The sequence below is a fragment of the Corvus hawaiiensis genome, chromosome 11 (genome assembly GCF_020740725.1).
Source record: "Corvus hawaiiensis isolate bCorHaw1 chromosome 11, bCorHaw1.pri.cur, whole genome shotgun sequence".
Classification (NCBI taxonomy): Eukaryota; Metazoa; Chordata; class Aves; order Passeriformes; family Corvidae; genus Corvus; species Corvus hawaiiensis.
In genome coordinates this window covers 23,204,396-23,221,844 of record NC_063223.1, presented here as the reverse complement: position 1 = coordinate 23,221,844, position 17,449 = coordinate 23,204,396, and the positions used below count along the sequence as shown (strand labels likewise).

Below are 17,449 nucleotides of genomic sequence, written 5' to 3'. Positions count from 1 at the left end.
GCTGAAAAAAAAATAATCACCTTATGATCTGAGAAAAAGTAATGGCTTCGCCGTCACTTACTCAACTGTGAAAAGAAGATATTAACATTCTCTCGCGAAGGCTCTAGCACCGAGTGAAGCCCGGCTACTCCAGCCCTCTGTGTGACACCGGTGACGGACACAGCCTGTCGTTCTGTTAGTTTAGGTTAATGTGCCTGCGAATCTCCCTTTTAATTAAAACCGGGTGCTGTTCCCACGCGCACTGAAAGCACCAGAAACAACAGCCAGAGGTGACGACGAAGTGACAAAGCCAGACGCCCACCGCGTCCTGCCCGCGCCGAAGGATCCCGCACACCCCCGCCTCTGTCAGCCCCGCCGCCGCCTTCCCTCTTCCCAGCATTCATCTTCATCCCCAGGTTAAATTAAACACTTCAAACCAATTGTTTGGTTAAATATCTAAATCGTTTCAGTGTAAGAATACGAAGATGTTTCCTGTTTACCCAGCACTGGCCGGATCCTCCACCGCTATCCCGGGAGCTGGTTTAACCCGGGCTGAATCCGGGGCACCTCCCGAGCCGGGCCGTGGTTGGCAGCGGGGCTGGAGCCGTGGAGAGGGGAAACGAGGAAAACTGGGAACGACCGTCAGGAGTTCAGCGCAGATTCACCTCGAGGTCTCCGCCGACGGCGATTCGGGGCTGGTTTGAGTTACAGCCCGTCGATGTTGTCTCTGTGCTCCGCTCCCGCCGGGCCGCCGCCTTCGTGCCTCGAGCACGGGCTGGAGCCTCCCGGAGCCGCTGCCCGGGCCCAGGGAGTCCCGCACCCGGCCCGGCCGGCCCGCAGGGCACCTCCAGGGGCAGGGTGGCACCGACGAGCCCTGAGCGCTAATTACCGCCGTTAACTGGGAGGCGCCCCCGCAGCAGCGGCCCGGCCCGGGGCTGTCCCGCCGCTCCCCGGCCCTCGCTCTCCGCCTCTCGCCCTTCCCTGCGGTGCTGCTTTTTTCTTTTCTTTTCTTTTCTTTTTTTTTTTTTTTTTCAGAATAGCAGTAATTGCATGTCTCGGTGGATGCTCTATAATTTAACATCCCAGCGGAAAACGTGGAGAAGGGACTCGGGGAAAACAAGCGAAAAAATAAAATTAAAAAAAAAACTACACCCGAACAGCAAAGCGCCAGGATTTCGTGCTACATCGCAGCAGGTCATGAAGAGCAATTTTTCAAAGTACCATTTAGGATGTCCAGTGAGGAAGTTAATTAATCTTTTGTCAGCAACTAACGTATCTTTAAAATCCGAAAGGATCCGAATTTGACCAAGGAAAGACCGAGGTTCTGGCCTCTCCCGGCCACGGCAGCCGAACGGTCCCGGAAAACAATGAGAGAATCTTCCCGGTACCACTGTGCTTTGCACTTTCTCTGTAGATCTGCCTGGAACTTGGGTTTGAATTTCTAACCTGCCTCCGTCGGGGAAAAAATAACAAATTCTTAAAAAGTTAACCCCAAAGCATTAAGTTACTCAGAGCAATAGTTCATAAAATACTTTATTGAAATAAAGTAAATATCTTCGCATTAATAAAACTGATCATAAAATGCAGTTTTCGAATAACTAGGGGCACCACAGGGTTTTAGACAGCGAGTAGATGTGGAAGGTGGGATCCAGTGTCCTCCTGGCCCCTCGGGCCATCGCATAACACAGCGGCCGTGGCGCGGCGCTCCGCGGGCGCGGAGAGGGGCGGCGGGGCGGGGGAAGACCGGCATGCGGCCGGTCAAAGCGTCCAAATGTCCCGAGGCCGAAGGCGGCCGCGGCCACTGTCCGAGCTGCCCTCCATCCTCTCGGCCGGGGCCGGCGGGGCGGGCGCTGCCCTCACTCCTCCTGGCTGACCTCGGCCGGGGAGCCCAGGCTCTCGGGCGGCTTCTCGGCGTCCCGGGCGCGCTCCTGCTCCGACAGCTGCTCGCTGCTGGGGATCGAGTTCTTCTTCGGGCGGCCCTTGGGCTTGGTGGGGGACTCCAGGCCGCCCCCCTGCAACACCTGCGAGGCGGGGAGGGGGCGGAGGAGGGGGACACCCCGGTAAAGCCGTGCTGCCATCAGCCCGGGGTGCAGGAACACCTCTCTCTCCCGTGCCCCGGAGCGAAGCTGCCGGTGCGGGTCCTCTCGGGCTGCGCCCACCGCCCTCCGCCCCGGGGCCGAGCGGTACAGCGGGAGGGCTCGGACAGGACCGGGAGGGGGGTCCGGCCGAGGCCCAGGAGATGCTGGACCAGGGGCATATTAATATTACCCTCATCGTTATTATTATTATTATTATTATTATCATCATCATCATCCCTAATGTTCCACTAAATAGCCCAGGGCCGATATGCAGAAGGACGAAGCCCTCAGGGCAGGGCTCGATGCCCCATCGAACGCGGACACGGCGCGCCCAAGGGCCGGACTGTTAAGCAACACTTACTATTTTCTTCCATTTCATGCGCCTGTTCTGGTACCAGGTTTTCACCTGGAGCTGGCTGAGCCCCAGCGATTCGGCCAGGTCTATTCTGCGGGCGAGAGAGAGAGGAGGTCAGGCCGGCAGCTTTCGTCTCGGATTGCAGCTTCCCGACTTTTTCATGCAAAATGAGCCCCGTCCCGTGGCGTCGCGTCGCGTCCCGGGTCCGAGGTCGGCCGTCGCCTACCTGTCAGGCGTGGAGAGGTATTTCTGCTTCTCGAAGCGCTTCTCCAGCCCCATGAGCTGCAGCTCGGTGAAGACGGTGCGGCTGCGGCGGCCCTTCTTGGCCTTGCCCGGCTCCGGGGGCCCCGGCTCCAGCTTCCCGCGGAGGTGCAGCTCCAGCGGGAGATGGGGCGAGGCGGAGCCGCCCTGCAGTCCCGAGCCGGCGGCCAGCAGCGCCGAGCCCAGCCCCGAGCAGCCCAGGGGAGCCAGCGGGAACTTGAACACGGCGGCCGGCTCCGCCTTCAGCACCGCTGCGGGAGAGAGCGGCGGTCAGCGCCGGGCAGCGCGCAGGGACCCCCGGGGCTGCAGGGTGCCCCGGCTTCCCGGGGACCAGCCCCTGCAAGGAACCCTGGCCCCTTCTCCTCCATTCTCGGCACTGACGAGGGTCCCGAGTCCCCCGGGTCCCGCCACCTCCGCGGTGCAGGGACATGTTTTACCCTTCAACGAGCAGATGCTAATTACGGAATTACTCGGGGGTTACAAGTGAAAATAGTTCAAAGCAACCCAAAAGCGTTCGCCTCAGTGTCACCCAACAGCTGCCGGACCCGGATGAACTCGGCGAGCAGCGGGGGCCGGGCACGGTCCCAGGATTCCCTTCCTAGAAGTTTTCAGGGTATTTTTGACCTGATAATAATTTCTATCCCTCTCCGCGAACCGCAGCCTACGAAGGAGCGCCCGGGGAGAGGACATCGAGCCAGCCCCGAGGATGCTGCTCCCCGCGGCCTGGGGCCGCCGCTCGGCCCGGCCCGGCCCGGCCCAGCCGGGTCCTTCCCGGCGCCCCCGCTCCGCTCCCCGGCCTGGGCCCGCGGGTGGCCCGGGGACTTCGGTCCTGCTCGGCCCGTCCTCCCCGCCAGCGACACAGGGACCACCTCAACGGCGGGACAAGGACTCGAGGGGAGTCTCTGCGGGGTCTTCTCCTCGGCCTGCGCTGAAATCGCCTCCCTCCTTGCAGGGTCCGATCCTGCTTCCGCTTATCCCTGCGGAACTGAGCCGTGAGGGATGTAAAGAGCCTTTTATCTGATCCGCTATTCTGAGTAGTTCTGAATAGTTCATCTTGAAAATAATACTTATTTCTAGATATTCTAATGCATTTTGCTCCTTTGCTCAGGGCCTTGACGCTTTCCTCTTTTTCTCTTAAACGCAGAAAAAGAAATTGGGATACTCCTTTTCCATTCAGGTCTATGGATAAGGGGCTACGGCTCCGCAGATGAAGATGGCTTGGGAGGTGAAAGCTTTCACCATCACACATTTAAATATTGGCCTTTAAAATATATTAAGTAATGGCCTTCAAAATATATTAAACACTAGCGTTAAAAAAACTTCAAAACACGCACACACAAAAAAAAAAAAACAAAAGAAAAAACCCACCTAAAAAATCAAACAATAAGAATGAAACCAATAACAATTTAAAAAAAACCCCAAACCTTATGTGAATATGTTAATAAGCTGCATTTGTCCTGGATGTTTATACGACAGGAGAGAGCATGCTGGCACCCGTTTTAAAAAGACCCCAAACATGTAAGTATTATAATATGGACTAAATATTGTATCTTCCATCTTCTATATTATTATCATCTAAACATAGCATATATTTATACACTAAATATAATATCTCGTTATATTATATATTTTTATGTTTACACATATGTCGGGTTTCCAGCTAGATCTGTGACCGCAGGGCCCCTTGCCACTCTTCGCAGCCACGCACAGATCCCGCTGCTTATCTCCAGCAATTCTCACCTCATCCAAAAACACGGGTGAAAACCCCAAAACAGAACTATCAACAACTTCCTTCCCTGAAATTCAAAGGCCATTCTGAGCAAGGGCCGCTGGAGTCGTAAAGCCGCTTCCTTGGGTTTTAGGCCCCGAACACTCGGCTGCTCCCGGTCGGAGCGCCGGCGGCGCGGCGGGAGCCGGCGGGGATGCGCAGGGCCGGCAGAGCCCGGCAGCAATTTTTGTAGGCAGAACTCACAAGGTTTTCTCCGAGGAACCCGGCTCCCAAAGGCGCTGGAGACCATCGGCGGGCGATGCCTCCCCGCCTGCCGCCCCCAGCCCGCCCCCCCAGCCGCGGGGAGCTCCCCGGCACGTACCGAGGTGGTTGTGGTAGGGCCGGGCGGAGAGCAGCGCCTGCACCCCGAACTTGAGCAGCTCCCCGGCCGGCGCGGCCCCCTTGGCGTCCGGGGGGTCGGTGAGGATCTCCTCGATCATGAAGCTGCGGTAGCGGTGGGAGCGGTGGTCGGGGAAGGCTTCGGCCGGGAAGTAGCGCGCGGCGCCCAATTCCAGCGGGCGCTGCATCCTCGCCGCCCCCGGGGCGCGGGGGGACCCCCGGCCGCCGGGGCCGCCCTAGCGCAGCCCCCCGGCCGGCAGCCGGGCAGCGGGGGCTCTGCCCATCGCCCCGCCGCCCCCTCCCCTGGCCCTGCGCGGCTCCGCGGCGCCCTGAGCAGCGCGGCGGCCCGGAGCCGTCCCCGCCGCCTGCACACGGGGCGCGGCACCGGGCAGCGTCTGTCTCTCCGCCCCGGGACCGCGGCGGCGGCCTATTATACGGCCGGCCCCGGCGGGGCCGTCAGCGCGGCGGGGGAGGGCGCGGGAGGGGCTGCGGAGGAAGGAAGGGGCCGGGGCGGGCGAGTACCTGAAGCGGGGGGTTACAGCCCAGCATTTGATCCTCCGCCATATAAAGCAAATTACCCGTTCTGCTCGCTGCGGGAGAGCAGACACCCAAACAGCCGCTGGCCCCTCCGAAGCGCAGACCCGGCCCCGGCCCCGGCCCCGGCCCAATCCTTATGACCATCCCCGGCCCCGGCTCCAGCCCCGTCCCTGTTGCCATACTCATCGCCATCCCCGTTCCGTCCCAATCCTTATGACCATCCCCGGCCCCGGCTCCAGCCCCGTCCCTGTCGCCATACTCATCGCCATCCCCGTTCCCGTCCCCACACCAACCTTCCCATTCCCGTCCAGTCCCTTTCCCATTCCCGTCCCAGTCCTCATCCCCATCCCCTTCTCCCGATGGGTTAACCACGGCTCCGGGGTGCCTCGACCGATGGACGGAGCCACGGAGCCACACGGACCCTCGGAGGCCCCCAGCCTCTCGGCCCGCACGTCCCCGAAGCACCGGTGGCTCGGAGCCCTCAGGGCAGCCCCGGTGCTGTGATCAGGGGCCCGGAGGAGCCCAGGCAGCCCGAGGGCAGGCGGGGGCCGCGGTGCGGGCCGGGGCTGCCCGTGGAGGGGCCCAGGCCCTATGCCTCCAGGCCCGATGCCCCCAGCTCCCGACCTCGGCCAAAGCGGTGTAAACGTCTCAAAGGAGCTGGTGAGGGAGCAAAACTCAGCCCGAAGCGGAGCCTTTCCCTGCACTTTTAGATCATTTACACGAACAACGTGATTCATTCTATTCCCTTTAGCCTGTGTCACGCACAGCAGCAGAGACCCACGAGCCGCCCCTGCTCGTTGCTGACGCGCTTCGAGGCAGATTCGTGTGCGGGAGCTCCAATCCCTCCCGAAAATGTCGGCACTAATGGATTACAGGGGGATCGTTTCGGCGAAGCCCCGAAAGCTCGGCCGGGGGTCCCACGGCGTGGGGCGGCTTTGGGTGGGCTCGGCCCCTGCCCACGGCAGGAGCTGCACACGCGTGACCGGGCCTGGGCGGTGTCCGCGGGAGGCACCCACGGGCTCAGCCCACGCAGAGGGACGGGCGCCGGGCTCATCCCCAGGGCAGGGGAAGCTCAGCCTCCTTCTTTACGATTTTTGACCAAAACAAGGGGGTTCTGCCCGTTTTCCCGGCTGCTGCGGGGGATGCGCAGGGGAAAGCGGAGCAGCCGCGGGCTCTTGCCCGGCTCCCTTTCCTAAGGCCTAAGCAAGATGGGACGGCCACGGGAGTCACCCGCGGGCGCCGTCCGTGAGCGCAGCCCACGGGGGGACGAGTCCCAGCGCTCGGCTGCCGTCGGGGCCCGAGTGTCCGGCCAGCTTCCCCCGGCGCCGGGCTCCCCCCTGCGCCCTCCGGGCTCCAGCTCTCGCGGGTCCCGCAACACGCGTGGGGGACCCGCAGCCACGGCCCCCACAAAGCCAGCGAACAGCCCCAGGGGCTCCGCATCCAGCTGCAGATGCGGCTGCAGGGACCCCCGGCCCATCGGGACCCCGGCCCGGTAATTTGAATTAAATATCGAGGCAGGAGTAGGTGGAGGCATTCAGGGAACTGTGGAGAACACGAGGCCGCCCTGCTGCGCCTGTCAGCGCTATTTGAGTCCTGCTGCCGTTTCGCTGTTACTGCTCACCGCTGCATGCGACAACAACGAATTAATTTATGCTCTGTACTTCGCTGCCTGCCCACATAACCTCTTCCATATGGTTACTGCGACTTGTACGGAGCAGTTTCGCGCGGATTTGTTCTGGTTTCTCCACGTTTCTTCAATTTAAAATGACGCCACTCGCTCTGTGAAACACTGATGGGCTGAACCCCCGTTAGCTGCCCGGGTGCTCCCGGCTGTTCGCGGGTTGTCATTTATTCCGACATCATCTCGGTGGATGCACCGCCAACGAGTTCGTGACACGCCACAGAGCGGGGGCTGTGCCCGGGAGCCGGCGGCTCCTCCCGGGGGGCAGCAGCGGGGACCGGCAGCGCCGAGCCCACCGAGATGCTGCGCGGCCCGGGGGCTGGGCGCCTCCATCCTTTCCCCACTTCCCCTAATTCCTCCCGGGAATCTCGGGGCACCAGTGCCCCTGCGCACACCTGCGCTCCGAAGAGCCCCGGCCGAGACCAACGGGGCCTTAAAACTAATCAAAAATCCCAAATCAAAACCCTCCCCGTTTCCTGACGTGGCTTTTCGTCCGCCCATCTTTTGTCCATCGGCTCTGTTTGGATCACAAGGTGTTCCCGTGCCAAGGTGCTGATTGCTTACGGCCGAGGACAAAGAGGCCATTGGAGCTATTATCATGAAACGAGGAGAATAATTATGAGTAAAGTGAGAAGAATTTTGGACGCATTCAGGCGAGCAGGCAAATCCACATCGGATTGTTTAAACAACCTTGCCCCCGAGACCGGCGCGCTCATAAACAAATTGTGCACGTAAAAGAAATTACCCACACCTCCCTTGGGGTTTTTGTTTCTTTAAAATAAATCAAAACTCAAGAATAACTGTAAATAATCACACTTCCATCCCCACCTCGGAGCAGGTTAGGATCGGAGCGGTACAGACCCGGTATCATTTCCCATCATACCGCATCAGCTTTGATAATTTAAGTTTTTATATTCCTTGGGATCCATCTGCCCCGAGGCTGCTCATGAGAGCAGCCGCAGCCAGGCAGGCACGGACGGTCGGCGGATCCTACACCCACCCCGGGAGCAGGCCTACAGCCCCCGAGGCCACTGAAAAAATAAAATAAAAATTAGCATTTCTGAAAAAGCCCCTATTGAAAGATTTCTATTCTGCACTGAAGAAAAAGAGGGTGAACTTCACCATCTGGTCGCACTCACAGTCAGGAGTTTAGAATCTTTGCAAAACAAATCCTGTATCGAAAAGGACATCAGATGATGATGATGATGATGATGATTATTATTATTATTATTATTATTACTACTACTATTACTGCTACAACTTTTACAGCGCCTGAAAATTGTCTAATTTCCTGTACCCTTACAGCGTATATAAACCCGTGCTTTTACTTCGCATCGATTTGGGCGGTAGATTCAAGCAAACACTTTTATAAAAAGCAGCCTGTTAGAGTGGGAGTTCGGCAAAATACGTGGGGCTTTAGGGAGCAGCCGCATGAATAAGCTGCAGGCCCCAAATTTTATGCACTTTTTTCCTCCCAGCAACCAGAATGGAATCACCTTTATCTGCGAAATCTCTCCTCATTTACTGAGCGGCTTTTTTTTTTTTTTAAATTGTTGTTTTGTTGTTGTTGTTTTGAGGGTTTTGTTTGTTTATTTGCGTTGTTTGGGGTTGGGCTGTTTTGTTGGTTTTTTTCTTGCACCAGGTACAGAGTTTATAGGACTGCTAGAAGCAGACTATTTCTAGAGTTAGCTTTCTTTAAAAATAATTTTTATACAAATGTTCTTAACTGGTTTCAGAAGCTATTGATGCATCTATCCCATTACGAGGCTCTTCTAATCTTCGTTTTACATGAAAGCAGAGCGCATTTTTAAAGGCTCCTCTCGCTTACTTCCACGCTTCAGATATTTTGATGTCTCTATTTTGGCTGAGTAACTCAGACGAGGATGACAGTTCCACCCGTGAAAATGTCGCTACGAAAAAGGAAACAATTTCACCCAGAGTTTTAAAGCTCTTCCCTGCGGTGGGAATACTTTTGCTCCGCTGATTCATTCCCGTTTTGACGGGAAGAAGAGTTTTGCTGGATTCCCGCCGCTCTCCCGACTCCTACAACTGTAACGGGGAAAACAGCGGAACGCAAGCTCTTCGCCTCCCGGATCCCTCGGGAAATATCCCCGTCGGGAGAATATTTTTAATAGCAAGGGCAGCACAGGAGCCCCGCGCTGCGGGTGCGGCGCGCACGGACCCCGCCGGGCACGGCTCCGCACGGACCCCGCCGGGCACGGCTCCCGCACGGACCCCGCCGGGCACGGCTCCCCACAGACCCCGCCGGGCACGGCTCCGCACGGACCCCGCCGGGCACGGCTCCCGCACGGACCCCGCCGGGCACGGCTCCCCACAGACCCCGCCGGGCACGGCTCCCGCACGGACCCCGCCGGGCACGGCTCCCCACAGACCCCGCCGGGCACGGCTCCCCACAGACCCCGCCGGACACGGCTCCCGCACGGACCCCGCCGGGCACGGCTCCCCACGGACCCCGCCGGGCACGGCTCCCCACGGACCCCGCCGGGCACGGCTCCCCACGGACCCCGCCGGGCACGGCCGGGCAGGGCTCTCGCAGCGAGATCCCGGCTCTCCCAGGAGCGGGGGGTCCCCGGAGCCCGGTCACATCCCGATCTGCTGACCGGGACCGGGGTAGCCGCGGGGCCGCTCCGCAGTGCTGCTCCGCAGCGCTGCTTAGTTTGATTAAAAACTCGGGTGGTTTTGGTTTTTTACTTGTATCAAAGCTCTTAGTGAATTTTAAATACAACCAATTCGTCGTTTTCTCAACGTCACCTTTTTAAAACCTCTAATAAAATGTTGCCGTCTCTCCCATCACGCCTGGCGAAGCCCAGCGCCGGGGGGATGCGGTGCCCGGAGCCTGCCGGGACCGGGCTCCCCCGGCTGTGGGGCTCTGCCCGTTCCCGGTGCGGGACAGTGCGGGGAGCCCGGTGCCATGCGGGAACATCCTCCCGAGCAGCCCCTGCCCTTCCCACGGGGGCCCGAGGAGGGGGGCCCGGCACAGCCACCTCCCCCCGCTCCCTCCTCACGGCACTTAATATTCAGGAAATCCACAAAGTGGTACGAAGAGAGTGGAAAACGTGACATCACGGGCTAATTGGGAAGGAGCGTTCGGGCTGAGGGAATAGCTCAGCCCTGAGTAATAAGTTATGTTTAATGGCTGAGTAAAGCTTCATCAGCAGCAGTTAAACACGAATCCCTCTAAAAATGATTTTCTGTAAACACCTGGCCCCGTCAGAAAGTCAGAATATGGAATTGTCTTTGAGAGTCACGTCCAGAGGATGCAGTTTGGCCCTTTATTTCCCTGCCCCTCGAGGTCCATCGTCCATCCTTCTCCCTGCTGCACACACCCCAGCAGCTCTCACAAACAGGGTGTTCTCCATTTCTGTCCAAGCATAAGGAAACCATCCCTGAAACTACTCTTGTCTGAATACATTTCATTTATATCCATTAGAATAGCCAGCAAAATGAGAAGCTCCCCATCGTGCCCTCTCTGTCCCCACGGCTGCCACTGGCTACCCCACACCCGAGTGTCACACCGCGTACCCAGCCGTGACACCTCTTTCCCGAATCCTTTCATTGTGCAGGGCACCAAACCAGCACAAACAGCAAGGCACACGCTGTGAAAGCCTCCTTTTCTCTCTCTTTCTTTTTTTACATAAAGGATTTAAAATTTTTATTTATTTGTTTTATTTTTAGTTAGTTCACAGACAAGGGATGCAATGCTTGGAAATACAAACCAGTAACCAGCCTCACATGTGGCTGAATTTCAGTCCAGGCAGTACTTCCTGGGACAGCCTCTTCTCTGTGAGCTGATTCCCGGCCATGAAGAGATCTGTAGGTTCAGAGCTGCTTCTCCAGCCCTGCCAGGAGCGCGGTGGCTGCTCTAAAACCGGGGTCCCAGCTAAGAGGTGAGTGCAGTTACCGCTCCCCTTGGTGCCAGCTGTACCCCCGTCCTTCTCTGCCCAGAGCTGCTGTGGAAAAGTGGTGCCATGGCCTTGGGCTCCAGTCAGCGCTCAGCACCAAGCCCCCAGCCCACATCAAACCTGACCTGGCCACAAGCAGAGCTGTGGACAGCAGCTGGGCAGGTGACACTGCGGGTGACAGGTTCTGCAGATGGTGGGATACACATAAAAGGGCGAGTTAAACATCAGGGCACTGGTTCAGTGAATAATCGCACTCCATCTGAAACAGCACCTCTGGCTGCACCATTCGTGTCTAGGTGATAAACGAGGGTGAGGCAGAAAACAATGATTTGTCCTTATCACTCTTGTATGAGCTGAGATCCAGCCAAGCCCTGCATCTGTGGAAGTCAAGGATGCTTTGGTGACACCCCGTTAGCTGTAAACACCCAGTGTGTGCTGAGGCTGTTCCCTGTGGTCGATGGCTGACGGCACCGGGACTGTTTATGGTTCATAAAATTAAGCTAATGACTACATCTGTGCAGGGCTGGGGCCTTCGGTTTTTAAAAGTGAAGAAACAGAATGAAATCCTTACACTCTTCAGTTTTATGGTTTGCCTCCAGTCACTTTTGTTTCCCAGTTCTTGAGTGCTAGGTAAGATCTGGATGATTTGGGTTTATCGATCAGCAGGGAGATGTTTAAATCATTAGCACAATAATGGCTAATTGAAACATTTTATTTTAAAAATAACAGGATGTTTATACATAAAAAAATCATATTAAAGCTGGCTTCCCCATCCCTCAAAAGCACCACTACAGGTATTTAAACCCCCGAAGTTAAGAGACCTAGTTACATAAAATAGCTCTCACTAAAGGCCAAACAATACAAAACAATTAAGTGATGAAGGGTTCTTGGAGTGATGAAGGAGTCTTGGTCATAAACCAGTAGATGAGGTTAAAATGTTTAAGGGAGACACCTGTGCTCAGCATGAGGGACAGAGGTGACAGGGCTGGGCTTCTCACCTTCACCCGAGTGCAGCAGGTATTTTAAATTCTAGGTGAGAAACCCTTGCTCACACTGAAGCCACCAGCAGGAGATCTTCCATCCACTTGAGGCAAGATGAGACCTGAATTTCACATTGCTTACCCTGCAATTCCTACATCTGATATGGCAAATTTCTATTTACTGTGCTCAGAACTACATTTCAAACCCATATATGGCCATGGCTGCTTAAGAAGTTTAAACAATATCCCTTTCCGTACATATATTATGACACTTGCAAATTTTTGGACACTAATATGGCATTCCGAGACCCACTGATAGCGATCTGCCGAGCTCCAGATGGATTGATTTAAAACGGCCCCTGCTCATCCTGCTGGGCTTGGAGGCCCTTTCCCAGCCTCTCTCCTGGGTTGGGGTGATCCTGAATCCCGCATCCCACATCCCGCATCCCACACCCCCATCTTGCACTCCATCCCACAGCCCTGTGCTGCACCCCTATCCTGCACCCCCCTCCCACACCCTGTATCCAACAACCCCATCCCACACCCGCACCCCACATCCCCATCCTGCACTCTATCCTGTGCCCTGTATCCCACACCCCGTATCCCACCCCCCATCCCGCACTCCTATTCTGCATCCTGTATCCCCTACTCCCACAGCCCCATTCCCATATCCCAATCCCATATCCCCATTCCCACACCCCTATCCCATATTCCCCATTCCTGCACCCTGTATCCCGTATCCCCCTCCCCGTACCCCCATCCTGTATCCCCCATTCCTGTATCCCCATTCCCGTTCCCCGTATCTCCCATTCTCTCCCCCGTGTCCCACAGGCTGTATCCCATAGCCCCCATTTCCATGTCCCATAGGCTGTACCCACTATTCCAGCACCCCATACCCCCCATCCCATATCCTCCATCCCTGTATCCTGCATCTCGTATCCCCCATTCCCGTACCTCATATCCCCCACTGCCTGTCCCCATGTCCCGTATCCCCCATTCCCTGCCCCCATTCCCGTATCCCCCATGTCCCGTATCCCCCATTCCCTGTCCCCATTCCCGTATCCCCCATGTCCGGTATCCCCCATTCCTTGTCCCCATTCCCGTATCCCCCATTCCCTGTCCCCATCCCCTGTCCCCATTCCCGTCTCCCCCATTCCCATCTCCCCCATCCCCTGTCCCTATCCCCTGTCCCCATTCCCGTCACCCCCATCTCCTGTCCCCATCCCCTGTCCCCATTCCCGTCGCCCCCATCCCCTGTCCCTATCCCCTGTCCCCATTTCCGGTCCCCATTCCCTGTCCCCATTCCCTGTCCCCATGTCCCGTATCCCCCATTCCCTGTCTCCATTCCCGATCCCCATTCCCTGTCCCCATTCCCTGTCCCCATTCCCTGTCCCCATTCCCGGTCCCCATTCCCTGTCCCCATTCCCTGTCCCTATCCCCTGTCCCCATTCCCTGTCCCCATCCCTTGTCCCCATTCCCTGTCCCCATCCCCATCCCCGGTCCCCATTCCCTGTCCCCATCCCCATTCCCTGTCCCCATCCCCATTCCCTGTCCCCATCCCCATCCCCATTCCCTGTCCCCATCCCCTGTCTCCATTCCCGGTCCCCATTCCCTGTCCCCATCCCCATTCCCTGTCCCCATTCCCTGTCCCCATTCCCTGTCCCCATCCCCATCCCCATTCCCGGTCCCCATCCCCTGTCCCCATTCCCGGTCCCCATCCCCTGTCCCCATCCCCGGTCCCCATTCCCTGTCCCCATCCCCATTCCCTGTCCCCATTCCCTGTCCCCATTCCCGGTCCCCATCCCCATTCCCTGTCCCCATTCCCGGTCCCCATTCCCGGTCCCCATTCCCTGTCCCCATCCCCATTCCCGGTCCCCATTCCCTGTCCCCATCCCCATTCCCTGTCCCCATTCCCGGTCCCCATTCCCTGTCCCCATCCCCATTCCCTGTCCCCATTCCCTGTCCCCATTCCCGGTCCCCATTCCCTGTCCCCATCCCCATTCCCTGTCCCCATTCCCGGTCCCCATTCCCTGTCCCCATCCCCATTCCCTGTCCCCATTCCCTGTCCCCATTCCCGATCCCCATTCCCTGTCCCCATCCCCATTCCCGATCCCCATTCCCGGTCCCCATTCCCTGTCCCCATTCCCTGTCCCCATTCCCGGTCCCCATTCCCTGTCCCCATTCCCTGTCCCTATCCCCTGTCCCCATCCCCTGTCCCCATTCCCTGTCCCCATCCCCATCCCCTGTCCCCATTCCCTGTCCCCATCCCCATCCCCGGTCCCCATTCCCTGTCCCCATCCCCATTCCCTGTCCCCATCCCCATTCCCTGTCCCCATTCCCTGTCCCCATTCCCGGTCCCCATTCCCTGTCCCCATCCCCATTCCCTGTCCCCATTCCCTGTCCCCATTCCCGGTCCCCATTCCCTGTCCCCATCCCCATTCCCTGTCCCCATTCCCGGTCCCCATTCCCTGTCCCCATCCCCATTCCCTGTCCCCATTCCCTGTCCCCATTCCCGGTCCCCATTCGCTGTCCCCATCCCCATTCCCTGTCCCCATTCCTGGTCCCCATTCCCTGTCCCCATCCCCATTCCCTGTCCCCATTCCCTGTCCCCATTCCCTGTCCCCATGTCCCGTATCCCCCATTCCCTGTCCCCATCCCCATTCCCGATCCCCATTCCCTGTCCCCATTCCCTGTCCCCATTCCCGATCCCCATTCCCTGTCCCCATCCCCATTCCCGATCCCCATTCCCGGTCCCCATTCCCTGTCCCCATTCCCTGTCCCCATTCCCGGTCCCCATTCCCTGTCCCCATCCCCATTCCCTGTCCCCATTCCCTGTCCCCATTCCCGGTCCCCATTCCCTGTCCCCATTCCCGGTCCCCATTCCCTGTCCCCATCCCCATTCCCTGTCCCCATTCCCTGTCCCCATTCCCGGTCCCCATTCGCTGTCCCCATCCCCATTCCCTGTCCCCATTCCTGGTCCCCATCCCCATTCCCTGTCCCCATCCCCATTCCCTGTCCCCATTCCCTGTCCCCATTCCCTGTCCCCATGTCCCGTATCCCCCATTCCCTGTCCCCATCCCCATTCCCGATCCCCATTCCCTGTCCCCATTCCCTGTCCCCATTCCCGATCCCCATTCCCTGTCCCCATCCCCATTCCCGATCCCCATTCCCGGTCCCCATTCCCTGTCCCCATTCCCTGTCCCCATTCCCGGTCCCCATTCCCTGTCCCCATCCCCATTCCCTGTCCCCATTCCCGGTCCCCATTCCCTGTCCCCATCCCCATTCCCTGTCCCCATTCCCGGTCCCCATTCTCTGTCCCCATCCCCATTCCCTGTCTCCATTCCCGGTCCCCATTCCCTGTCCCCATCCCCATTCCCTGTCCCCATTCCCGGTCCCCATTCCCTGTCCCCATCCCCATTCCCTGTCCCCATTCCCGGTCCCCATTCCCTGTCCCCATCCCCATTCCCTGTCCCCATTCCCGGTCCCCATTCCCTGTCCCCATCCCCATTCCCTGTCCCCATTCCCGATCCCCATTCCCTGTCCCCATCCCCATTCCCTGTCCCCATTCCCGGTCCCCGTTCCCAGTCCGTGTCCCGCGGCGCTAGCGCCCCCTGGCGGCGGCGGGACAGAGCGCAGGTAGCCCCGTTGTCGCCAGGTGGGGACCCCGCCAGCCCCGAGCGCCGCGGGACCGGGCTCTGCGGGGTCCCGCTCCCGGTGCCACGGGCCCACGGTGTGTCAGGGGGTCCCTGCTGCCAGTGCCATGGGGTCAGGGTGCCTCGGGGGTCCCTGTTCCCAATGCCGCGGGCTCGCCCCGTGTTAGGGGCTGCCAGCCCCCAGAGCAGCCTTGCCCCAGCAGCCAGGGAGAGGGAGCTGGGTGGGCACCCGTTCGGTGTTTTCATGTTAAATACAAGCTGAGAGCAACCCCTCGGCTTGCCGTGGAGACAAGCACAAAAGGGAACTGCAGAGTAGGAAGAATGTGAGTGCAGAGGGCAAGAGAAAGAGGGAATATCGAGAGGGAGGACTGCCAGTAGGCCGTGCCTCCCTTCCCAGCCCTGGGGGTGCTGCAGCTGCAGTGCTGGGTCCAGTGCTGGGCTCCTTGGACAGGAGAGGTCTGGAGCTCCTGGAGCGAGTTCAGGGGAGGCTGGGAGGGCACTGGGGGTTTGGCAGGTAACTGGCAGCGCCAAGACACCTGCACAGCCAACAGCTCCTCTCTCTGTGACCGGGGACAGGACCCAGGGAATGGCTGGAGCTGTGTCAGGGATGGTTAGGGTGGATGTCAGGGAAAGGTGGTTGGGCACTGAACAGGCTCCCCAGGGAATGGGCACAGCCCAATGACCCCAAAAGCTCTCCCACCTCATCCCGTTACTGAGCACCGCCTTCCAGAACACACTTAGAGCTGCAAATAAAAAGCAGAGACATACAGAAACCTCTTTAAAAGAAGTTAAAACAATGTCTTTTGAAGTTTTTTTTGCCTCCCTGCCTGTGGCCCCCTTTCAGCACCCTGCAGCCACAGGCCACAGCCCAAGCACCAACAGCACCGTGTGGGAGCGGCTTCCCAGGGAGCTCCCAAGCACAAACCCAATGCCAGAGTGATCAAGAACTTCTGAGGTCTTTTAAACCACGTCCAAATTTCCCTGTTCTCCCTTCAGCACTCCTGCTGCCGGTGCTCTGTTCAGGGGCATGACCACTAACTCAGGAGTGGAAACTCAGGATTAGCTTCTCTCACTGGAGGACTGTTGAATGACTGGCTCTGAGTCTTCACTGAGAGCAATCCTCTCACAACTCATGGAAGAGCCTTGGAGTTTGACATTTTTATAAACATCGACCTTTTAATCCTCAGTGTTTGTTGTTTGAGGAAATCCCTTCTAGTTCTTACGCGTGTATAACATATAAAACAATTGAATTAATACCATATGAGGGTAGAGGGGTGAAAAATCATGTCTATAGCCAAAATAGTTCAGCAAAACTATACAGCTGAGATTTAAGACTGCCTGTGGTGACTTTGTATTTTGTTTAAACATTGGTGTTAATACTTCATATAGATATGTGCAGCACAGATTACAACAGTATGTGCTGTGTGTTGTATAATTTATGAACTATTAAACTTAATTCTTATGTTTTGAGGTTGTGAGTTATAACTAAACAGAATCTAAACTGCCAGCAAATGAAGTTTTTTTTAGATTGTTTTTTCTGGATTAAACTGTTTTGTGGGGCTGGGGGCAGACGGACCCAAAGCCAAATACTTGCACACTCACCCTCAGCACGCAGAGAGCTCAGGCTTTACAAATTTAGGTATCTTTTATGTTCTGCACATGTATAATACTGGAGGACTTCCAAAGTACAGGTCATCTGGCTAGTTTTGGGCTGTGTGTGAGAGGAGGATCCTGGCACGGAGGAAAGGCAGTGGGGAAATGCTTCTGCTCCCTCTGAACTACAGGGGTGCAGGAGGAAGGGAGAATGGCTGTATGGCATCACGTCAGTCCAGGAAACCTCCAGGCAGCACAGCAGTGGTGTGTCTCACTGCCAGGCCTGGAGCTCAGGCAGGAGC

The 17,449-nt window shown here is 57.7% G+C and overlaps 1 protein-coding gene across 1 annotated transcript; it reads right to left on the bottom strand.

Moving 5' to 3' along the window:
- Positions 1–1,494: 1,494 nt before the first annotated feature.
- Positions 1,495–5,168, bottom strand: BARX1 (BARX homeobox 1). Its single transcript, XM_048315165.1, has 4 exons — positions 4,764–5,168; positions 2,639–2,924; positions 2,419–2,503; positions 1,495–2,000 (listed from the first exon to the last, which is right to left on the bottom strand). Exons 1-4 carry the CDS (start codon positions 4,966–4,968, stop codon positions 1,836–1,838), a joined length of 741 nt encoding a protein of 246 aa, XP_048171122.1. The 5' UTR covers positions 4,969–5,168; the 3' UTR covers positions 1,495–1,835.
- Between the last annotated feature and the right edge of the window lie 12,281 nt (positions 5,169–17,449).